The sequence below is a fragment of the Cyanistes caeruleus genome, unplaced genomic scaffold (assembly GCF_971803275.1).
Source record: "Cyanistes caeruleus unplaced genomic scaffold, bCyaCae1.hap1.1 HAP1_SUPER_30, whole genome shotgun sequence".
Taxonomy (NCBI): Eukaryota; Metazoa; Chordata; class Aves; order Passeriformes; family Paridae; genus Cyanistes; species Cyanistes caeruleus.
In genome coordinates this window covers 3,428,064-3,444,700 of record NW_028256295.1, presented here as the reverse complement: position 1 = coordinate 3,444,700, position 16,637 = coordinate 3,428,064, and the positions used below count along the sequence as shown (strand labels likewise).

At 49.4% G+C, this 16,637-nt stretch overlaps 3 protein-coding genes across 3 annotated transcripts in view; 2 read left to right on the top strand and 1 right to left on the bottom strand.

Moving 5' to 3' along the window:
* LOC111945726 (uncharacterized) overlaps positions 1–16,637 on the top strand; it is a 555,958-nt gene that overhangs the window by 99,178 nt on the left and 440,143 nt on the right. The gene's annotated exons all lie outside the window — the stretch shown is intronic.
* LOC147645322 (maestro heat-like repeat-containing protein family member 7) lies at positions 858–5,107 on the bottom strand. The gene is made up of 10 exons (XM_086874819.1): positions 4,515–5,107; positions 4,128–4,192; positions 3,680–4,009; positions 3,347–3,495; positions 2,942–3,089; positions 2,543–2,733; positions 2,323–2,460; positions 1,940–2,054; positions 1,630–1,767; positions 858–1,034 (listed from the first exon to the last, which is right to left on the bottom strand). The coding sequence occupies exons 1-10, from the start codon at positions 4,624–4,626 to the stop codon at positions 999–1,001; spliced, it is 1,422 nt and encodes a 473-aa protein (XP_086730945.1). The 5' UTR covers positions 4,627–5,107; the 3' UTR covers positions 858–998.
* On the top strand, positions 11,914–13,707 carry LOC147645321 (uncharacterized). Its single transcript, XM_086874814.1, has one exon. The coding sequence runs from the start codon at positions 11,965–11,967 to the stop codon at positions 13,654–13,656; it is 1,692 nt and encodes a 563-aa protein (XP_086730940.1). The 5' UTR covers positions 11,914–11,964; the 3' UTR covers positions 13,657–13,707.

Below are 16,637 nucleotides of genomic sequence, written 5' to 3'. Positions count from 1 at the left end.
AGCAGCAAACAATTGAGTAACAACTTGGTACTGACAGCTCTTCCTTAAGATACAGCAACCTCAGCCATTGCCTTAGTCCACAGTCTTCTCTCTGTCTCCACGGCTTAATAAAACAACTTTAAATGTTGCAGTTTTGGTCTTAAACCAAGAAGAGGAATTGTTCTCTCACATTGTCGTGGTTTTAAAGCAGTAACTAAAAAATACTAGAAAACTTACTTATTTCTTGCTGTGAGATATGGATTAGAGCAAGAGCAAAATAGGCTTAAAACTTAAAAGGAAATAAAGGAAGTTTATTAACAAAACTACAAGAATAAGAAAACTAGAATAAACTTCCAGAAAACCCTTTTATCCCCCACTACCCACCATTCCCTTGTTCACATGACAACATAGAGACAAAAAAACTTGGAACTTTGGTGTTTAAAATAGTCCCAATTCCTGTTAGAGTCTTTTCATCAGTCTTTGTAGAGAAGGAAAAGTCTTCTTCTGCTAATCTACGGAGTTTCTCACAAGAGAACTATTTCTGTTACAGCTTTCTATTTCTCTGATGTCAGCTGCCCGGAAATCTGTCATCAGTTCACTCCTCCCATTTCACATCGCTCTGAGGTGTGTTATGGGTCAAATGAGTCTAGGGATGTCATTTTTAAGGATTCAAAGGCAAAAGTTCTCTTCATCTGTCTCTGTGAGCCTCCCTGGAAACAGAAATTTTTCTCTTTGCCTCTCAAGGCTCCAAATCTTCAACTATTACTTCTCCCCTCTGTTCCAGCACTTCACTGTATCACAATTACTCCACCTTTTGCTCAAAATCCACACTTTGAACCACTCTATTCCTTCCAATATACTCTGAATTAAACAAGCTCTTTTTCAGAACACTATTGTCCATCTCCATAGCTTTAATAGAAAAATATTTCAGCTTAATTATAGCATCTCTTTATTCTCTCTTCCTCATCTAAAACCTAACTCTTTTCTTCACTGTCTTTGACGGTTTTATGATGTCTTCTTCATGTTATCTCTCTCTTTCTCCTCCTTCTCTCTCTCTGGAAAAAAGGAGTAATCTGTCAGTCTCATCCAAGTAGTAAAAGAGTTAAAGTCTTGGAAAGCTGCAGATGTTCATGGTGTCAGGTTTCAGTTCAGCAGCAGAAACTGCAAACCAAGCCAGGCTGGCTCCGTTTCCCCCATCCCCACCCTCTGTGGCCTTGTCCAGCCTGGAGTGGGGTGGGGAAACCGAGACAGAGCCCTGTTACCTCGTCAGAAGCCAGAAACCAAAGAGAACAAAAGAACCCTGGCTTTACATTTTAAGATAGTGTTCACAAGTTGATCTCACTTCTCAATGGTTAAAACCACCACCAATTCTCAGAAATGACCAATAATTGGTCACAAGAAAAAACTCCCATCAGCCTCTCACAGCTTCAACTTCCTCACAGCTCCCGAACATATCTTAAAAGTAAAGTCACCCCATGACGCACTGCAACTCCACCCTGCTGCTGCCAGGCCCAGAGGCCAAAGGGCTGTCCCAAAGCACTCAGGCAGGTGAGGCAGGAGAGCTGGGAGCAGCTGCCTGAGCTCCTGAAGCCCAGCCAGCCCAAGGGACTTCTTTGCCCAGCACAGCTTCAGCTGCTGCCCTGTCCTCACCATCGAAGGAAATTTGCTGAGCACCATGAGGCCTCTGAATGCCAGGCGACGCCTCTGCCTGCACTTGCTCTGCAGGTGCTTTGACATGATCTCCAGGACACTGTCACCACATTTACGCAAGTCCAGGCAATCCAGGACCTGAAAGGCACAGGGCAGTGACAGGGGAGCCGGCTGGCAGGAAGCCAGAACTGGGCAGGGCTGGGCCCAGGCAGCAGCACAGGGCGCGGGCACCGTCCCAGGCAGCTGTGGCTATGCAAGGGGACAGGGCTGGCAGGCAGTTCAGCAAGGTAGTGCTGGCCATCAGGCTCACCTCCACAAAGAATGCCAGGAAGGGCAGATCCCAGGGTGGCTCCTCTCTGCTGAGCAGCCGGAGCAGGCGGAGTGCAATCCCAGAACACAAAGAGAGGGAGGCACCGTGCATCTCCCTGTCAGAGGGAAAAGGCACCAAGACCCTGAGTTGGAGGGGCAAGAGACCGGGACTGATTCACAGAGATCCGGTCTTTCTTCACCACACTGGAGGGGATGGGGGTGCTTTGGGTGTAGGCACCTTCTGGGCACCCTCAGCCAGCATTTTCCACTCTGCTTGGCCATCCCTCAGTGACAAGGCCCTCTGTCGCAGAACCACAGGGACTGTGTGAGGCACCCCACGCACAGGGCACAATTTCAGAGGCAGTGGGGAGAAGGGGGTCTCACCTGGCCAGCAGACCCACGGCATAGTGCTGGGTGTCAGCACAGAGCAGCGTGTCCCAGCCACACTTGCATCGCATTTCCATGACCACACTCTCACACCGCAGTCGGAAAAGCAGAGCCTTCATGGCCTGCACTGCAAACCTGTGTGCAGAGCAAAGCCCAGGTCACATTGGGTGCACTGGTGCTGGTCACAAAGGCATTGGAAGGACAGGAGGACTGGGACCTGTTGGGTTTTCTGGGAAGGCAGTATTCCTCCCGGCATGCTCTCCAGAAGCTGTCAACTTCCACTGGTGGCGTCTGCTGAGTGGTGATGACAACATGGAACAGCAGAGCCAGAAACAGGCGGGCGGAATAAAGGATCAACGCCTCGTGGCACTCAGGCGCTTGGATAATCAGCCAGAGCACCAGAGTTGCCTGCAAAAGAAGCACCCAAAGACAGCATTCAGTGCCGAGGTGTCCATGGGGCAGGGCCCGAGGGGAGACACAGGGGGAGCAGCAGGCCTGGTGCCCCCTGAGCCTGCCCCTAGCCCAGGTTTCAGCTCAGGAACTGAAGCAGGGAGAGGATGGAGAGCTGCTGGAGAAGCAACGTCTGGGTGATCAAATGCCAGCTCCAGGAACTCACAGCCAGAGCAAAAACATCCTTGTTGTCTCCATCAGAGGTGCAGATGCTGTGCAGAGGCCAATCCTCCATCACACAGAGCAGTGTTGGCAGCACTTTCTCTACTGTTGGTCCCGACGAGCCTATGGCTCTCCACATCATTTCAGCAGCTCTGTGGGATCAGAGCTCTGTGTCAGGGGTGTCTCAGTCACAGAGCCATGCCCTTTGTAGCTGTGGGGACCCAGGTGACAGAGCCCTGGTGCCCTGAGGGGCAGGGAGGGAGCACTGGCAGCAGCCTCAGGACACAGAGGGGCCCGAGGCTCCTGGACCTCTCTGCCTGTTGGGCAGAGCCCATTGGACAGGCTGTGCAGGGCCATGGGCCCTAAAGGCTGGTGAGCCCTGAGCTCTCAAGGCACGTGGGCCCCATACCTGTCACACGATGGGGCACAGCGCAGGAGGGTCAGCACCACATCAGCAGGGTGTTCTTCAGCCAGCCTTATAATGTCAATTTGCTGCCTGACATCCACAGTGACACAGGACACCAGACTCTGGTAAATGTTCCTTACAATAGCTGGCACCTGGAGGAGGCATGGGGAAGACATGGAGTGCTGTCCAAGGCAGCAACTTCCCCAGCTTCCCCCAAGAAGTGCTTCCCTTCCTGCCACGCTCTGCTGGCCTTAAAGGCTGAGGGGCCCCTGTGGATGTGGCTGGAGGGGGCACACAATCCTGGGAGGCCTCCAGTTCTGTCCCCTGGCTGGGTACCTGCTGCTCAGAAGAAACACAGTTGTCCTGGAAATTGTCCCTTATGAGCTCCTGACTCAGAGCAGGAGTGGGTGTGATGTCAGCATCTGCAATGCCCTGAGTCTCTCCAGTGTTATCGTTTGGAATGGCCTCATCCTCAGTCACGGCCTTGTCAGAGTTTGCCCTCTCATCATTCACTGCAGCGTCAGAGTCTTCTGAGCACTCAGCTGAATCTGGGCTGACATCAGGCTCTGCCTGGAGCTCGGTCAGCCTGCAGTCAGGCTCAGCTGTGCCCTCAGTTGCTGCTGTGGTGTTCTTTCTACGCCGAATGCGCAGGAATTTGCGGAACCTCTGTGCAAGGTGAACAAAGGACAGGGAAGAGAGGCATGTTCCATGGAGTGCTCCAAGCTCCACTGCTGGGCTGAGCAGTGCCAGCAGGCCCAGCCCAGGTGGGGATGGCTGCAGGTACCTGCGCTGCTCTTCGGAAGCGGCCACGGGCAGGCTCCTGCTCTTGTGTCTTTTCCATGGCTGCATCTGGCAAAGAGCAAAGAGCAGCCAGAGCTGCGGGAGAGGCTGGAGAACACAGCCCAGCCCTGCACTCCCCAGGCAGGGACAGCCCTGGGGTGGCTCAGGGGATGGAGCATAGCCAGTGCCGGGGGTCAGCCCCAGCCCCTCTTCCGTCCTGTCCATTGGCATGTCCACAGGGGATGGGATGGGATGGGATGGGATGGGATGGGATGGGATGGGATGGGATGGGATGGGATGGGATGGGATGGGATGGGATGGGATGGGATGGGATGGGGCAGGGCCCAGCTGACTGCAGCCATCAGCCCTGTGGTCCAGCTCTGCCACTCACCATCCTGCAGTGGCTGGAACTGCTCCAGCTCTTCAGGAGGTTGTGCAGCTCCAGGGTCTGTGTTTCTGTTCCCCCTGAACACATTGAGCAGCCTGAGGAATCTGCCTGCCATGACACAATCTGGCCTTGAGGGCACCTTCTAGAGAGATGCCTTGGGAAATCTCTGAGTCAGCAACTCGCGCAGTTGTGCCTTGAAGGCACCTGCGACAGAGAAGGCTCAGAAAGGCTACAGGACAGCAAGTCCTGCAGTCTGGTCTCGAGGGCTCCTGCCACAATGACTGGAGACTCCTCTTAAATGATACAGATGACCAAATACCACAAACTGGCCTGGATGGCACAGGCCACAGGGATAGGAGATGCCTTGGGAAGGCCACGGGTCACCAAGTCCCGCAGTCTTGCCCCGCAGGCACCTGCAAAAGAAAAGCCTCGGGAAAGCCACGGGCCACCAAGGCCCGCAGTCTTGCCACGAGGTCACCTGTACGAGTAAAGACTTGGAAAAGCTCCGGGTCCGACACAAACGAGGGCGCTGTGCGGGGGCTCCTCACAGCACCGCTCTGCCGCGTCCTGTCCCGTCACGTGCACTGGGCACTGTGGCGTGACCCTGTCACCGCCAGCTCCTATGTCACCACATGTCACAAAGGACCCTCTGACACCCTGTCCATTTCCATCCCATGGTGACCATATGTCACAAAGGGTCTTTGCACACACTGCCACCTGCCCTTGGGCTGCCCCCATCCCCCCCAAAGTGGCCCAGGTTGGAAGGAATCCCTTGCTCAAAGTGTCTTAGACAGCCCAACAGGATCTTTAGGAACGCCTCAAACCATCAGCTAATGCTGCCCTGCTCTGCAGGCTCAGGGCAGCAGAAGGAGCCCCCAGGGCTGCCGACGCAGCCGCAGCAGGAAGGGCACGGGGCCTTGCACAGAATCTGCACAGGGGCCTGGCAGCACTGAAATCAGCAGGTGTGGCAGTGTCCCCACCAAGGCAGACCTGCCACCCCAGCCGAGCCCTGGCAGTGCTGGTGCCCTTCTCCTGCCCCAGAGACCTGTGCCCCTGGGGGGTTTCTGTGCCAGAGGGCAGCCAAAGCCCACGTGCATTGGGAGCTGGGCTCCTTCCTGCAGGGGCTGTTGGCAGGAGCTCCTGGAGCTACTGCTGGCCACTCTTGCTATCTGTCAGATGATGTTGCTCTTTCCTGGAATGATGTTTTTCATGGAAGGGGTTTGCAGTAGCACAAAACCACCATCAACTGCTGAGTTTCCTAGGATGGTTAGATTGTACAGAGGTACTGTCATGTTTCAGTGTGATTTTCTGTCTGTTCTTCTGGGAGAAACATTAGCCCAGTCTCTGATGTTCAAGGCCCCAGTTGTTGCATGTCTGTCTGTGTTGCAGCTGATGCAAGGCAAACATTTCCTCCAGACACAGAGTCCTGCCTGAATAGTCACAGAGCTACATCTATTTTTAATTTTAACTTCTTAAAATTTTTCCAGAGCCTGCTGACTGTTTTCAAGGTTTTCTCCCAATTTTCTCCCTAGTGCACATTCCCCAGAAATTGTGCTTTTACATCCTTTTGCATTTATTAAATTTACCTGCAATGACCAGTCAATCAAAACTCTGGGAAAACTTGATCTTCAGGTTGAACCCAGGCAAAATATTTATCTCCCACATCTGAAGCCATGAACTGCCAAGTACTGTCCCCGGTGTCATACCCTGTCCCCTGTAGGTGTCCTGATGCCATTTCAAAGGGGTTTCCAATGAAAGTAAGTTTTAATATTTTTGTAGTTTCCTCATTGGCATTAAAATCCTTGACTAGAAAAATCACATGTCAAAATTTCTAGGATTCTTACACACCAAAGCTGTCATTTTCACCCTGGATTTTAGAGTGTCTGAACAGTCAGACAAGGTTTTAGTTTTAGACATTACAGACAAAGTCCCTGCTGTTCGGCGATCCCATTCCATCAGCATATAGTCCTGATGATTACTTTAGGCAGGAGCAGCAAATGCAAGAATGAGCCAAACAAGCTATTCCTGTGTTCTCATGTCCTGCACAGCAGTAACTGGGAATTCAATAATAGATTCAGGAGGCAATGGGTGCACAGGGAGCCACAAAGACTTTGGGATGCAGAAATGGACCAGCCTGGTGCCTGTGCCCGGGCTGCACCGGGCTGAGTCCAACTGGATGATCTAACAATGGTTGAATGGACACACCATGGGCCACTGGAGACTCCTACTCCTAGTTCTGTGAGCTACAGTATTCATTTGTGATTCACCAGATGATTTTTTCATCTTTGCTTGAAATCCAGGAGAAGAAAAGGTCAACATGGAGAAGTGTTCTTCCAGTTCTAGTGACAGTTGTGTCTGCACACCACCTGTGCCCATGGCAGGGTGGTTGGAACTGGATGATGTTTATGATACTTTGCAACACAAAGTACTCCGGGATTCTTTGGTTCCCCAAGCGGAGACCAAAACTGAGCCGTGTAAATCCCTGCTTTTTTTCAGTGCCTGCTGCTTCTTCCTTTGTTCCAAGCAAGTCCAGGATTTTATTTCATGTGTCTTTAAGGTGCCTGGACAGAAGAGAGGGAGGGCAGCTGCAGCGCAGAGCTTGTGTCCATCTCTCTCTCACAATGGTGCCAATGCCGCTGCCTTGGGACACCTGAATGTGTAAGGTGAGCCCACCCTCAGGCATGGCCATCCAAGTCAGTCAGGGGCACAAGCTGCAGCTGAAGCTGCCAAGCATTGCTGTGAGGCTTCAAGTGAAGAGAAAGCCATTGTGGCCAATTCTGCTGAAGCCTTTTGCCAAACCGAAGGCAGCTGTGCCCACAGCCTCCCCCTGTTTGGCACCCGGCTGCTGCGGCCGCCTCAGTGCGCAGGTGCCGACGTTGGGGCTGCTGCTGTTCCTGTGCACACTCTGCTGCTGTTCCTGTGCACACTCTGCTGCTGTTCCTGGGCACACTCTGCTGCTGTTCCTGGGCACACTCTGCTGCTGTTTCTGTGGGCTCCAGAGCCGCTTGGGCAGCAGCCACTGGGCAGCCCTGCCGGAGGGGACATCGCCACCCTCCCCATGGTGGCAGTAACTCTGTGGGCCCCGAGCTCTGTGTCAGGGGACCCTCGGTCACAGCACCATGGCCTGGGCAGCCGTGAGGGCCTGGGCTGGCGGCCAGCCCTGCCTCTGCCCACTGCCCCTTCCTGGAGGCACCCAGTGGCTGTGGCCTGGCAGCACCCCCTGCCCTGCATGTCCCCAGCCAGCCCAGCCTGGGCACCTCGGGCTGTCCCCACCCTCCTGGAGAGGTGTTGTCCCAGCTTCGAGGGCTTCTGCTGCAGACCTAGGAGACATTTTGGGGAAGCACCAGAGCAGCTGGGTGTCAGGAAAAAGGCGGCTGCCCAGAGGCTGCTTATGGCCTCTGATACCTCATTCCTCAGGGCTTCCCACCACCCCGGCCCCTCAGGGGCCTCCTGTCCCCTTGGAGCCTTTTGCCACCCACTCCCTCACACATCCCCCTTGCGCTGTCCCACTGCCTTGTCCCATCAGGGCCTCCACAGCCCCTCATCCCTTCATGGCCTCCCAGAACCCCGTCCCCTCAGGGTCTCCCCCAGCCTGGCCCAGCAGCAGCGCCGCAGCCCCACAGGAGCTCCAGAGGAGCTGGATCAAGAGGCACCTGGGAGCCCTCAGCAACCCAGCCAGCACCACACGGGCACAAGGACACAGATGGCGCTTCCTGGCTGGGACAGGGCTTGCGCCTTCAGCAGAACCACCAAAGGCCAAGGGTTTCTGGCCATTTCCCTGCACCACTGCATGCCCTGACAGGTTGCTGAGCACAAGCCCCTTTTTCCCTCTCTTCCCCTATGCCCCACACACCCTGGGCAGCAAAAGAAAGGTCCTGGGACTCTGTTTATTATAACATATCCTGTATTTACTGTAAGGGAACATTTTAATAGAGAAAAAGCATGATATTTTAGTAAAAGCCTGTCTGCCCAACCCAGCTTTTAATTCAGGCGACAATATTAAAAGCAGTGTCTTTGAAACTCTCCTGGAACAGCGAGAATAAAGAAAAACAATGGCATTCTGTACATGGAAAAGAATGTAAACAATATGTGTTAACCAGTTGTAGCCTGTTAAGCCCTGTGAACCCTGTCGGACCCTATGAAAGTGTGCTAAAGATAGAAATAAACGATGTTTGCTACACCTCTATGAGGACTCAGTGAATAGTCTGAGAGGTTTTCCATTAGCCTATTGGACCAAAATGTTATATATTGCTGTGGGGAGAAGAAACTCTGACTTTCACAAGCTATGGCTGACTTGTTGCTCCTCTATAAATCTCACGCCTTGAGACTGATATCTTATCGGGCTACTTGCGCAATAAATCATATCAAAGCATAGTGGTTCCACCCTCATTTTTCATCTTGACACCAAACACACCCTGGAGATGTCTGGGGCCATTCATCATTTCTCTGCTCTCCAGCACTGAGGCAACGCACTCTGGCTACAGCTCTGAGCTCGTGCCCATGGCAACCAGCCCTGGCAATGGGGCTCCATGGAGCTGCTCTCAGGAACACCCCAAGAGTTGGGGAGTGCCCCAAAACTGCCTCAGAAACGTGAGATACCCCAAAATCTCTTCAGGAATGTGAAATATCCCAAAACTCACTCAGTAATGGTCTCCCCCTTTGATCATTATCCCCAAACTTTGGCTGTCTCATTGCAGACCCCACCCCACATCCCAAATCCCAACCCCAACCCATCCCATCTCTGCTGGACATCAAGACCCCCTTCCCAAGCCTTACTTTCCTCATTTCACACCTCCCAAACTCCATCCCACCCAATACCCATCTCACCCCTCCTGATTTGCATCCCATTTTGCCCAATCCCCTTCCAACCCCTTTCCACTTGATGCCTTTAGAAGGCTGACCTAGAACAGAGGCTGGCCAGAGTTAAGTATAAAGTTTAGTAAAAGGCCTTAAAGGATACAACCTGCACAGTTCAAGAGCCTGGCCAGGGCTACACCCAAGATGGACCAAAAACAAATGTCACACAAATGGACAACTGATCACAAGGTCTCACATTTTTAGAAGTTTAGGTCCATCTCCGTATTTGGGTTCATGGTCCGATTAGAGCTTCAGATGATGAAGTCCCATCCTTCCTGTTTTCTCTCTTCAGTCCACCCTTGTTCATGCTTTTGGGCATGGAACTTGTAACAATTGTCCTTGGTATCAAGCTAGAAAAGGAATTGTTTTGTCTACCTACTCTGTGAAGAGAGCTCACTAACACTTAATAGGAAGTTCAAAGCTACAAACTCAGGCAGTGCAGAATATGAAAAATAGGAAAGCTAAAACTTAAGACATCACACCCTGAGGAGCTGTGGAATCCAGGAATTCTGGGTGGGAATGAGTACTTTTCAGTGGCATAGAGTGGTTTTGAGGTGACAGATTGAATCCTCTCATCTCTTTGAGTGACAAAAAATAGAGAATACTACAACAGATACTCCCGCAGTCCCCAAATCCTCCCCATTATCTCCTTGAATCCCAGATTCCCTTAAGCACTAGGAAAAAGTGAGGCTTTAGATGCCCTTGATGAATTTGTAGACTTTTACCCAAATTTTGTCTGTTTTAAAGGGATGAAGATGAATTAAAAGAATATCAGGGCCAAATCAAAATGACCACCAGCCCAGTGTGTTCCCAACACAGATCACTGGGAACGTGGGTCATCAGGGCTCTGCCCAACGTGGGTCCTCTGATGGGGGATGGAGCTGGGGCAGCGCATGGACACCTTCCTGCACTTGGGGCACTCGCAGGGCTTCCCTTACCGGTGCATCCGTTGGTGTCTGGCCAAGTTAGACCTGTCTGAGAAGCTCTTCCCACACTGTGGACACTCATAGGGCCTCTCCCCAGTGTGGATGCGCCGGTGGATGGGGAGGTTGGAGTTGTGCTTGAAGCCCTGTAAGAGACGGTCCAAAGATTCCCTCATCTGTCTCACAACTGTCTCAAGGACAGAGACTGAGACCCTGAATATCACAAGGGACTTGGTTTGGGGGTTTGGGCCTAGCTGAGATGGATGTTTGCTCAGTGATTGTTTGCAGGTGGTTGCACGGTACACTGCTCTCGTTCCTGCTGGTGAGCAGAGGCTTGGTAACCTGAACAACGGGTTTTCCACGACTCATGGCTCTCATTCCTGCTGGTGAGCAGAGGCTTGTGCCTGGTACCCGGTGCAATGGGTTTTCCACAACACCTTGTCCTTGTTCCTGCTGGTGAGCAAAGACTTGCAAGACATGGATCGCTCTGTACCCTACACCTGCTCCCTGCGCAATGGAATTCATCACAATGATCATCAATCTCATCTGGTTTTGGCCCTGCACCCCTCGCTTTGCATAAGACTATAAAATTATACCCCAAACTTACCTTCCTTTGAGATCTCCCCAACAGACAGAAGACTCTGCGTCGTTGGACGGCTGAGTGGACTTCGACGTTGGTATCTATAATCCCCTTACTCTCTTTTCCTTATGCTTTGCTTTCTCTTTTCTTTCCCTCTATCGCATATTAGTGCTGATGAGCACTCAATAAACTGTGTTTTCCTGTTTAAGTCCTTGGTTTGCTGATAATCTTTTGTACTCTAAGACCGGCTAAAAGAACCACATCACGAATCCCACCTTGCGGATCGTGACATAAATTGGCGTCACGGACAGGATTCTGAGAGATAGAAGGGGTTGCAGGTTGTTGTGCAGTCTGTATCAGGGGAAGGACGTTTCGCTTCAGCCGCACCCAGCCTGCCACACTGGTGAGCAGTGTCTAGAAAGCAAGGGAGGCGACTCGAATTTCTCGCAAACTGCACACGCCCAGGTGAAAAGCACCCCTACACTCGTTTGAGGGCTCTGTCTTCAGAATTTTACACGGGATCTTTGAGTACAAAAGGTGGGACTTACTGGTTTTTTATATTTTGACTGCTTGGTGTAGCGGAGAGTCTGAATTTTAACATAAAGGTGTGCCTCCCAAGCAGATTTGGTCTCTCCACCCACGACAGGGCGGAACGCAGCGTTGGCTGTGTCTGATGTAGTGTGACTGAGTTTTACCTCCCTGTAGTGGTTCTGTGTACTGTTATGTGTTTTTGATGAATTTTGACTGCTTGGTGTAGCGGAGAGTCTGAATTTTAACATAAAGGTGTGCCTCCCAAGCAGATTTGGTCTCTCCACCCACGACAGGGGGGAACGCAGCGTTGGCTGCGTCTGATGTAGTGTGAGTTTTACCTCCCTGTAGTGGTTCTGTGTACTGTTATGTGTTTTTGATGAATTTTGACTGCTTGGTGTAGTAAAGAGACAACTTGAATTTTAACATAAAGGGGTTCCTCCCAAGCAGATTTTGTCTCTTCATCCATACAGGGACGCGAAGGGTGACGTGGCAAAGGCTGCGTCTGTGCATAACTTAAGTCTTACCTCCCTGTAGTGGTACTGAACCCTTCACACACACAAACATGAGTGAACACTCTGAAAACTCTAGTATAAAAGATAAAGCTGCATTCATTGCTTTGTTAGCAAAACACAATGCTAAGCCCTCCCCAGCTGGGGAAGAATGGGCTCAAAATAATTGGTTCAACCTGGAAAATGTAACTGATAGAATTTGCTCCCTGCAACATGAGGCAAAGTTCAAATTTGGCCGTAATAAAACCATAATTTGTTCTGTATTGGGAGCTTGCCTTACGTCGGCTGTAGAGGCTCGCACGAGACGAAGGCAGGAAGAGAATGTAATTATACAATCCCTACAAAATTTAGTTGAAAGTTTGCAAAATGAAATTCATTTCTTACGAACTGCTCTGAGTGAGGAGCGTGCCAAAAATTCACAGTGTGCTGATTCCTTTAAGGAGTCGCTGGAAAAAGAAACTCCTCAGATAAATCACATATATCCTCAAGCAGAATTACATTTGGTAAAAAATTGTGGTGAAAACTGTTGCTCCCAAATAAGACCTTTGATTAAAACAGAATATAACTATATCAATGATGAAGATCTTGATCCACATATAGCCACTAAAGAAATCCCGTACACTGCTACTGAATTGGCTAAGTTAAAAAAGGAGTACGGGCGTCTCCCTCACGAGTCAGAGACAGAATACGTATTTCGAGTGTCTCTCACAGGGGGAGATCAAATTCGATTATCTGAACAGGAAGCAAGTGGTTACTGGGGACATGGTGTTTTCTTAACAACAGGAGATAACCGCAACCCATGGTCCCTAACACAGCGAGCTGCATATTGGGCAGGGGGACTTAAACCCCTGGAAAGGGGAGATCCTGTAGCTCTAACCGGCTCCCCAGACCAAATTCTAGAAAACATTCATAAGGCAGCTTGTCTACAACTGATTCATGAAAGAAAATTAATTGTTGGTTCTGAATCACCAATGTTGCTACCCGTGAAGGCTGAAATTATGACTCCTTTAATTCGTGGCCTTCCAGAATCGCTTAAACCCACTGCTATCCTTCTCCGGAAAACGATAGCTGCCATAAGCCCAATAGAAAGACTGGACAGGCTTCTGGAAAACCCAAATAACAAAAGTAGATCTGTTGATCCTGGCTTTTCTCCGTACACGAATCCTTCACCATATACAAACTCACAACTCAATTTAGCTGCTGGAAATCACAAAATTTGGACATGGAGTGAAGTTGCAGAAGAGTTACTAAACTATAACAGGAAATATGGTCCTGTAAAAACCCCAGAGGAAAAGCTAGAAAGAACAAAGGGTGTTAGGCACATTGCCCCTCCTAACATGAAAACAGAAAAGGGTGGGCAAATTTCTAGCCGACAGTATTGGTGGAACTTGGGGCTGAAAAAGGGGATACCAAAGGGGTTAATGGATAACCTACCATTTGAAAAATTAAGTAAACTGGTTTCTCGGTGGCAGGAATCCAGTCCCATTGTACCAAGCGCTCCACCTTCCCCTCAGCCTACTCCAGGCAGTGAGCCAACACAACCTTATGCACAATATCTGGGTAGTGGGCCAAAGCAACATCACTCACAGGTTCTGGACAGTGAACAGAAACAATCACAGTTTCTGAGCAGTGGGTCAAAGCAAAATCACTCCCAAGCTCTGGATAGGGAGCAGAAACAACCCCAAAGTTTAGCAATGGAATTGAAACATTTTCAAAAGCAGGGAAACTTGAACCCCCGTCTCTAATTGAAGGTGAGCATAGAGATGGGGGGGGCAATTGGATATATCTTAGACAGCTCACCCGCAATTGACAAACTGGAGATTTATTAATAACAGCAATAGTTGGTCCCAAGCGAACACTGGTCACTTTTGTAATAGACACTGGAGCCCAAATTTCTGCATTAACAAATGCAACTGCCCAAAAATGTGGAATTGTTCCAGTAAAGAAAAGATACTGTGTCCTGAATGCTTTGGGAACTTCAGAAGCTATGAAAATAGCTTTTGTAAAAATTTTATTACCTGGAGAGGAAGAACAATTAACTATCAAAGTAGTGCTTGGAGATATCCCAAATGATTTGTTAGGCATGGATGTTCTGGCTGGAAGGCAGTGGGAAGATCAGGACGGCCTATTGTGGTCTTTTGGCACATCACGTCTTAACATTAACTTGCTCCAAATGGCACCTTCCCTGCCACACAGCAAAATCACTAACGTTAAACAATATCCTCTCCCTTCTGGTGCCAAGGAAGGCATCAAAACTGTAATTCAGGATTTACGAGATCAAGGGGTAATAGTTAACACTCATTCCCCTTTTAACTCTCCAGTGTGGCCAGTGCGGAAACCTAATGGAAAATGGAGACTTACCATTGACTTTCGCAGGCTAAATGCCAACACAGATCCCCTCACTGCAGCGGTTCCAAATTTAGCTGAATTAATAATATCAATTCAAGAAAAAGCTCACCCATTCATGGCAACTATAGATGTCAAAGACATGTTCTTTATGATACCTATACAGCCAGAGGACATGGACCGTTTTGCTTTTACTTGGGACGGTCAGCAATACACGTTCACCAGATTACCACAAGGGTACAAACACTCTCCCACCTTAGCACACCATGCTTTGGCACAAGAATTAGAAAAAATATCCAAACCTGAGGATATAGCTGTTTATCAATACATTGATGACATTCTTGTGGGGGGAGAGGAAAAGGAAGTAGTGGGGGAGGTTCAGCAAAAAATAATATCTCACCTAGAAAGCCTTGACCTACAAATCCCCTCAGAAAAAATTCAGAAACCATCACAAGAAGTGAAGTTTTTGGGAATCTGGTGGAAGGGAGGTATGACATGTATCCCACCTGATACCCTAACCACTCTAGATCAGATTAAAATGCCTGAATCCAAGTAAGAACTTCAACAAGCTTTAGGCTTGTTAGTGTTTTGGAGAAAACACATCCCAGATTTTTCAATAATTGCCAGACCCCTTTATGATTTGTTAAGAAAAGGGGTGAAATGGGAATGGACCCCTTCCCAAGAAGAGGCATTGCAATTGTTAATCTTTGAAGCAATAGCCTATCAAGCACTGGGTCCCATACATCCCACAGATCCTTTCCAAGTAGAATGGGGGTTTGCTGCTTCAGCACTGTCAGTTCACATATGGCAACGGGGTCCAGAAGGCCCTACAAGACCTGTTGGGTTTTTCTCCCGTGGCTTTAAAGATGCTGAGAAGAGATACACCACTTGGGAAAAGGGACTGTTTGTGGTCAGCATAGCTCTCATAGAAGTGGAGAAAATTACACGACAACAACCCATAGTGCTGAGAGGCCCTTTTAAAGTTATAAAAACAGTTACTACTGGGACTCCCCCCCCTGACGGGGTGGCACAGAGGGCTTCAGTAAGAAAATGGTATGCCCAGATCGAACATTACTGTAACATCTTTTCAATAACTGAAGGAGCGATAAAAAATCTGGCCATACAAGAAACCGAGAGCTTGGCTGATGGCCACGAAAACCCTGTTTCTGTAATTAAGGTAGCCCCTCCTTTCTCCCCCGAAAAATCAACAAACTCTTGGTTCACTGATGCTTCTGCCAAGCGAGAAGGGAAGGTATGGAAGTACCGGGCAGTAGCTCTCCACACTTCCTCAGGTGAACAAATAGTTACTGAAGGAGAAGGCAGTGCTCAAGTGGGTGAATTAATAGCTGTTTGGAGCGTTTTCAAACGAGAGGCACAGAATGCCTCTGTAGTTTATATTTACACTGACTCCTATGCTGTGTTTAAGGGATGCACAGAGTGGCTCTCTTTTTGGCAACAAAATGATTGGGAAGTAAATAGGATTCCAGTATGGCAGAAGGAAAAATGGCAAGAAATTTTAAATATTGCAACCCAAGGAAATTTTGCTGTAGGTTGGGTGGCTTCACATCAAACAAATGGAGATTTAGCTGGTAACCTGAACAATGCAGTTGATGAACTGGCAAGAATAAGTCCTCTAAAGGAGGAACTTGTTACAGATGACTGGGATCACTTATTAGAGTGGCTGCATGTAAAAAGACAACACACAGGTGTAAAGGATCTGTATAAAGAAGCTTTTGCTCGAGGGTGGCCCGTTACCAGAGAAATGTGCAAAACATGTATATCAGCCTGTGAGCAATGCCGCAAGCGGCTGGAAAGACACCCTCTGAAAGATGACCCTTTGCATTTAAGAACAGGCAAAGGACTTTGGGATGCATGGCAAGTCGATTATATCGGCCCTTTCAAACAGTCAAGAGGTAAACACTTTGTGCTGGTAGGGGTAGAAATTGTGTCCGGGTTAGTTCAGGCTTATGCTTTTAACAGAGCCACTGGTGACAACACTGTTAAGGCTTTGCAGGGATGGTTTGGAACTTTTCCAAAACCACAAGAGATTCAATCTGATAATGGTTCTCACTTCACTGCTAAAGTTGTGCAAGATTGGGCAAAGGATGAGGGAATTAAATGGACCTTTCACACCCCTTACTACCCTCAAGCTAACGGGATTGTAGAAAGAACCAATGGTCTCCTTAAGCGACTCCTGAAACCACATGAAGGGAATTGGGATGTTCGATTGTGGAAAGCTGTCAAAACTATAAATGATAGATGGGGGGTGAATGGGTGTCCCAAAATCACTGCCTTTTGCCCAAAAGCTCCTAACATCATCCCTGCACCATGGGGGCCAAACGATTCTAAGAATCCAGCGCACTACCCTGGTCAGCCGGTT

Excerpts from the sequence above, each read along its gene's own strand:
- LOC147645321 (XM_086874814.1), top strand. The coding sequence starts at position 11,965 with ATGAGTGAACACTCTGAAAACTCTAGTATAAAAGATAAAGCTGCATTC.
- LOC147645322 (XM_086874819.1), bottom strand. The coding sequence starts at position 4,626 with ATGGCAGGCAGATTCCTCAGGCTGCTCAATGTGTTCAGGGGGAACAGA. Across the intron at positions 2,461-2,542 it reads CTTCCCAGAAAACCCAACAG|GTTTGCAGTGCAGGCCATGA; the intron begins GTCCCAGTCCTC and ends CTCTGCACACAG. Across the intron at positions 2,055-2,322 it reads GCCGTGGGTCTGCTGGCCAG|GGAGATGCACGGTGCCTCCC; the intron begins GTGAGACCCCCT and ends TCCCTCTGACAG.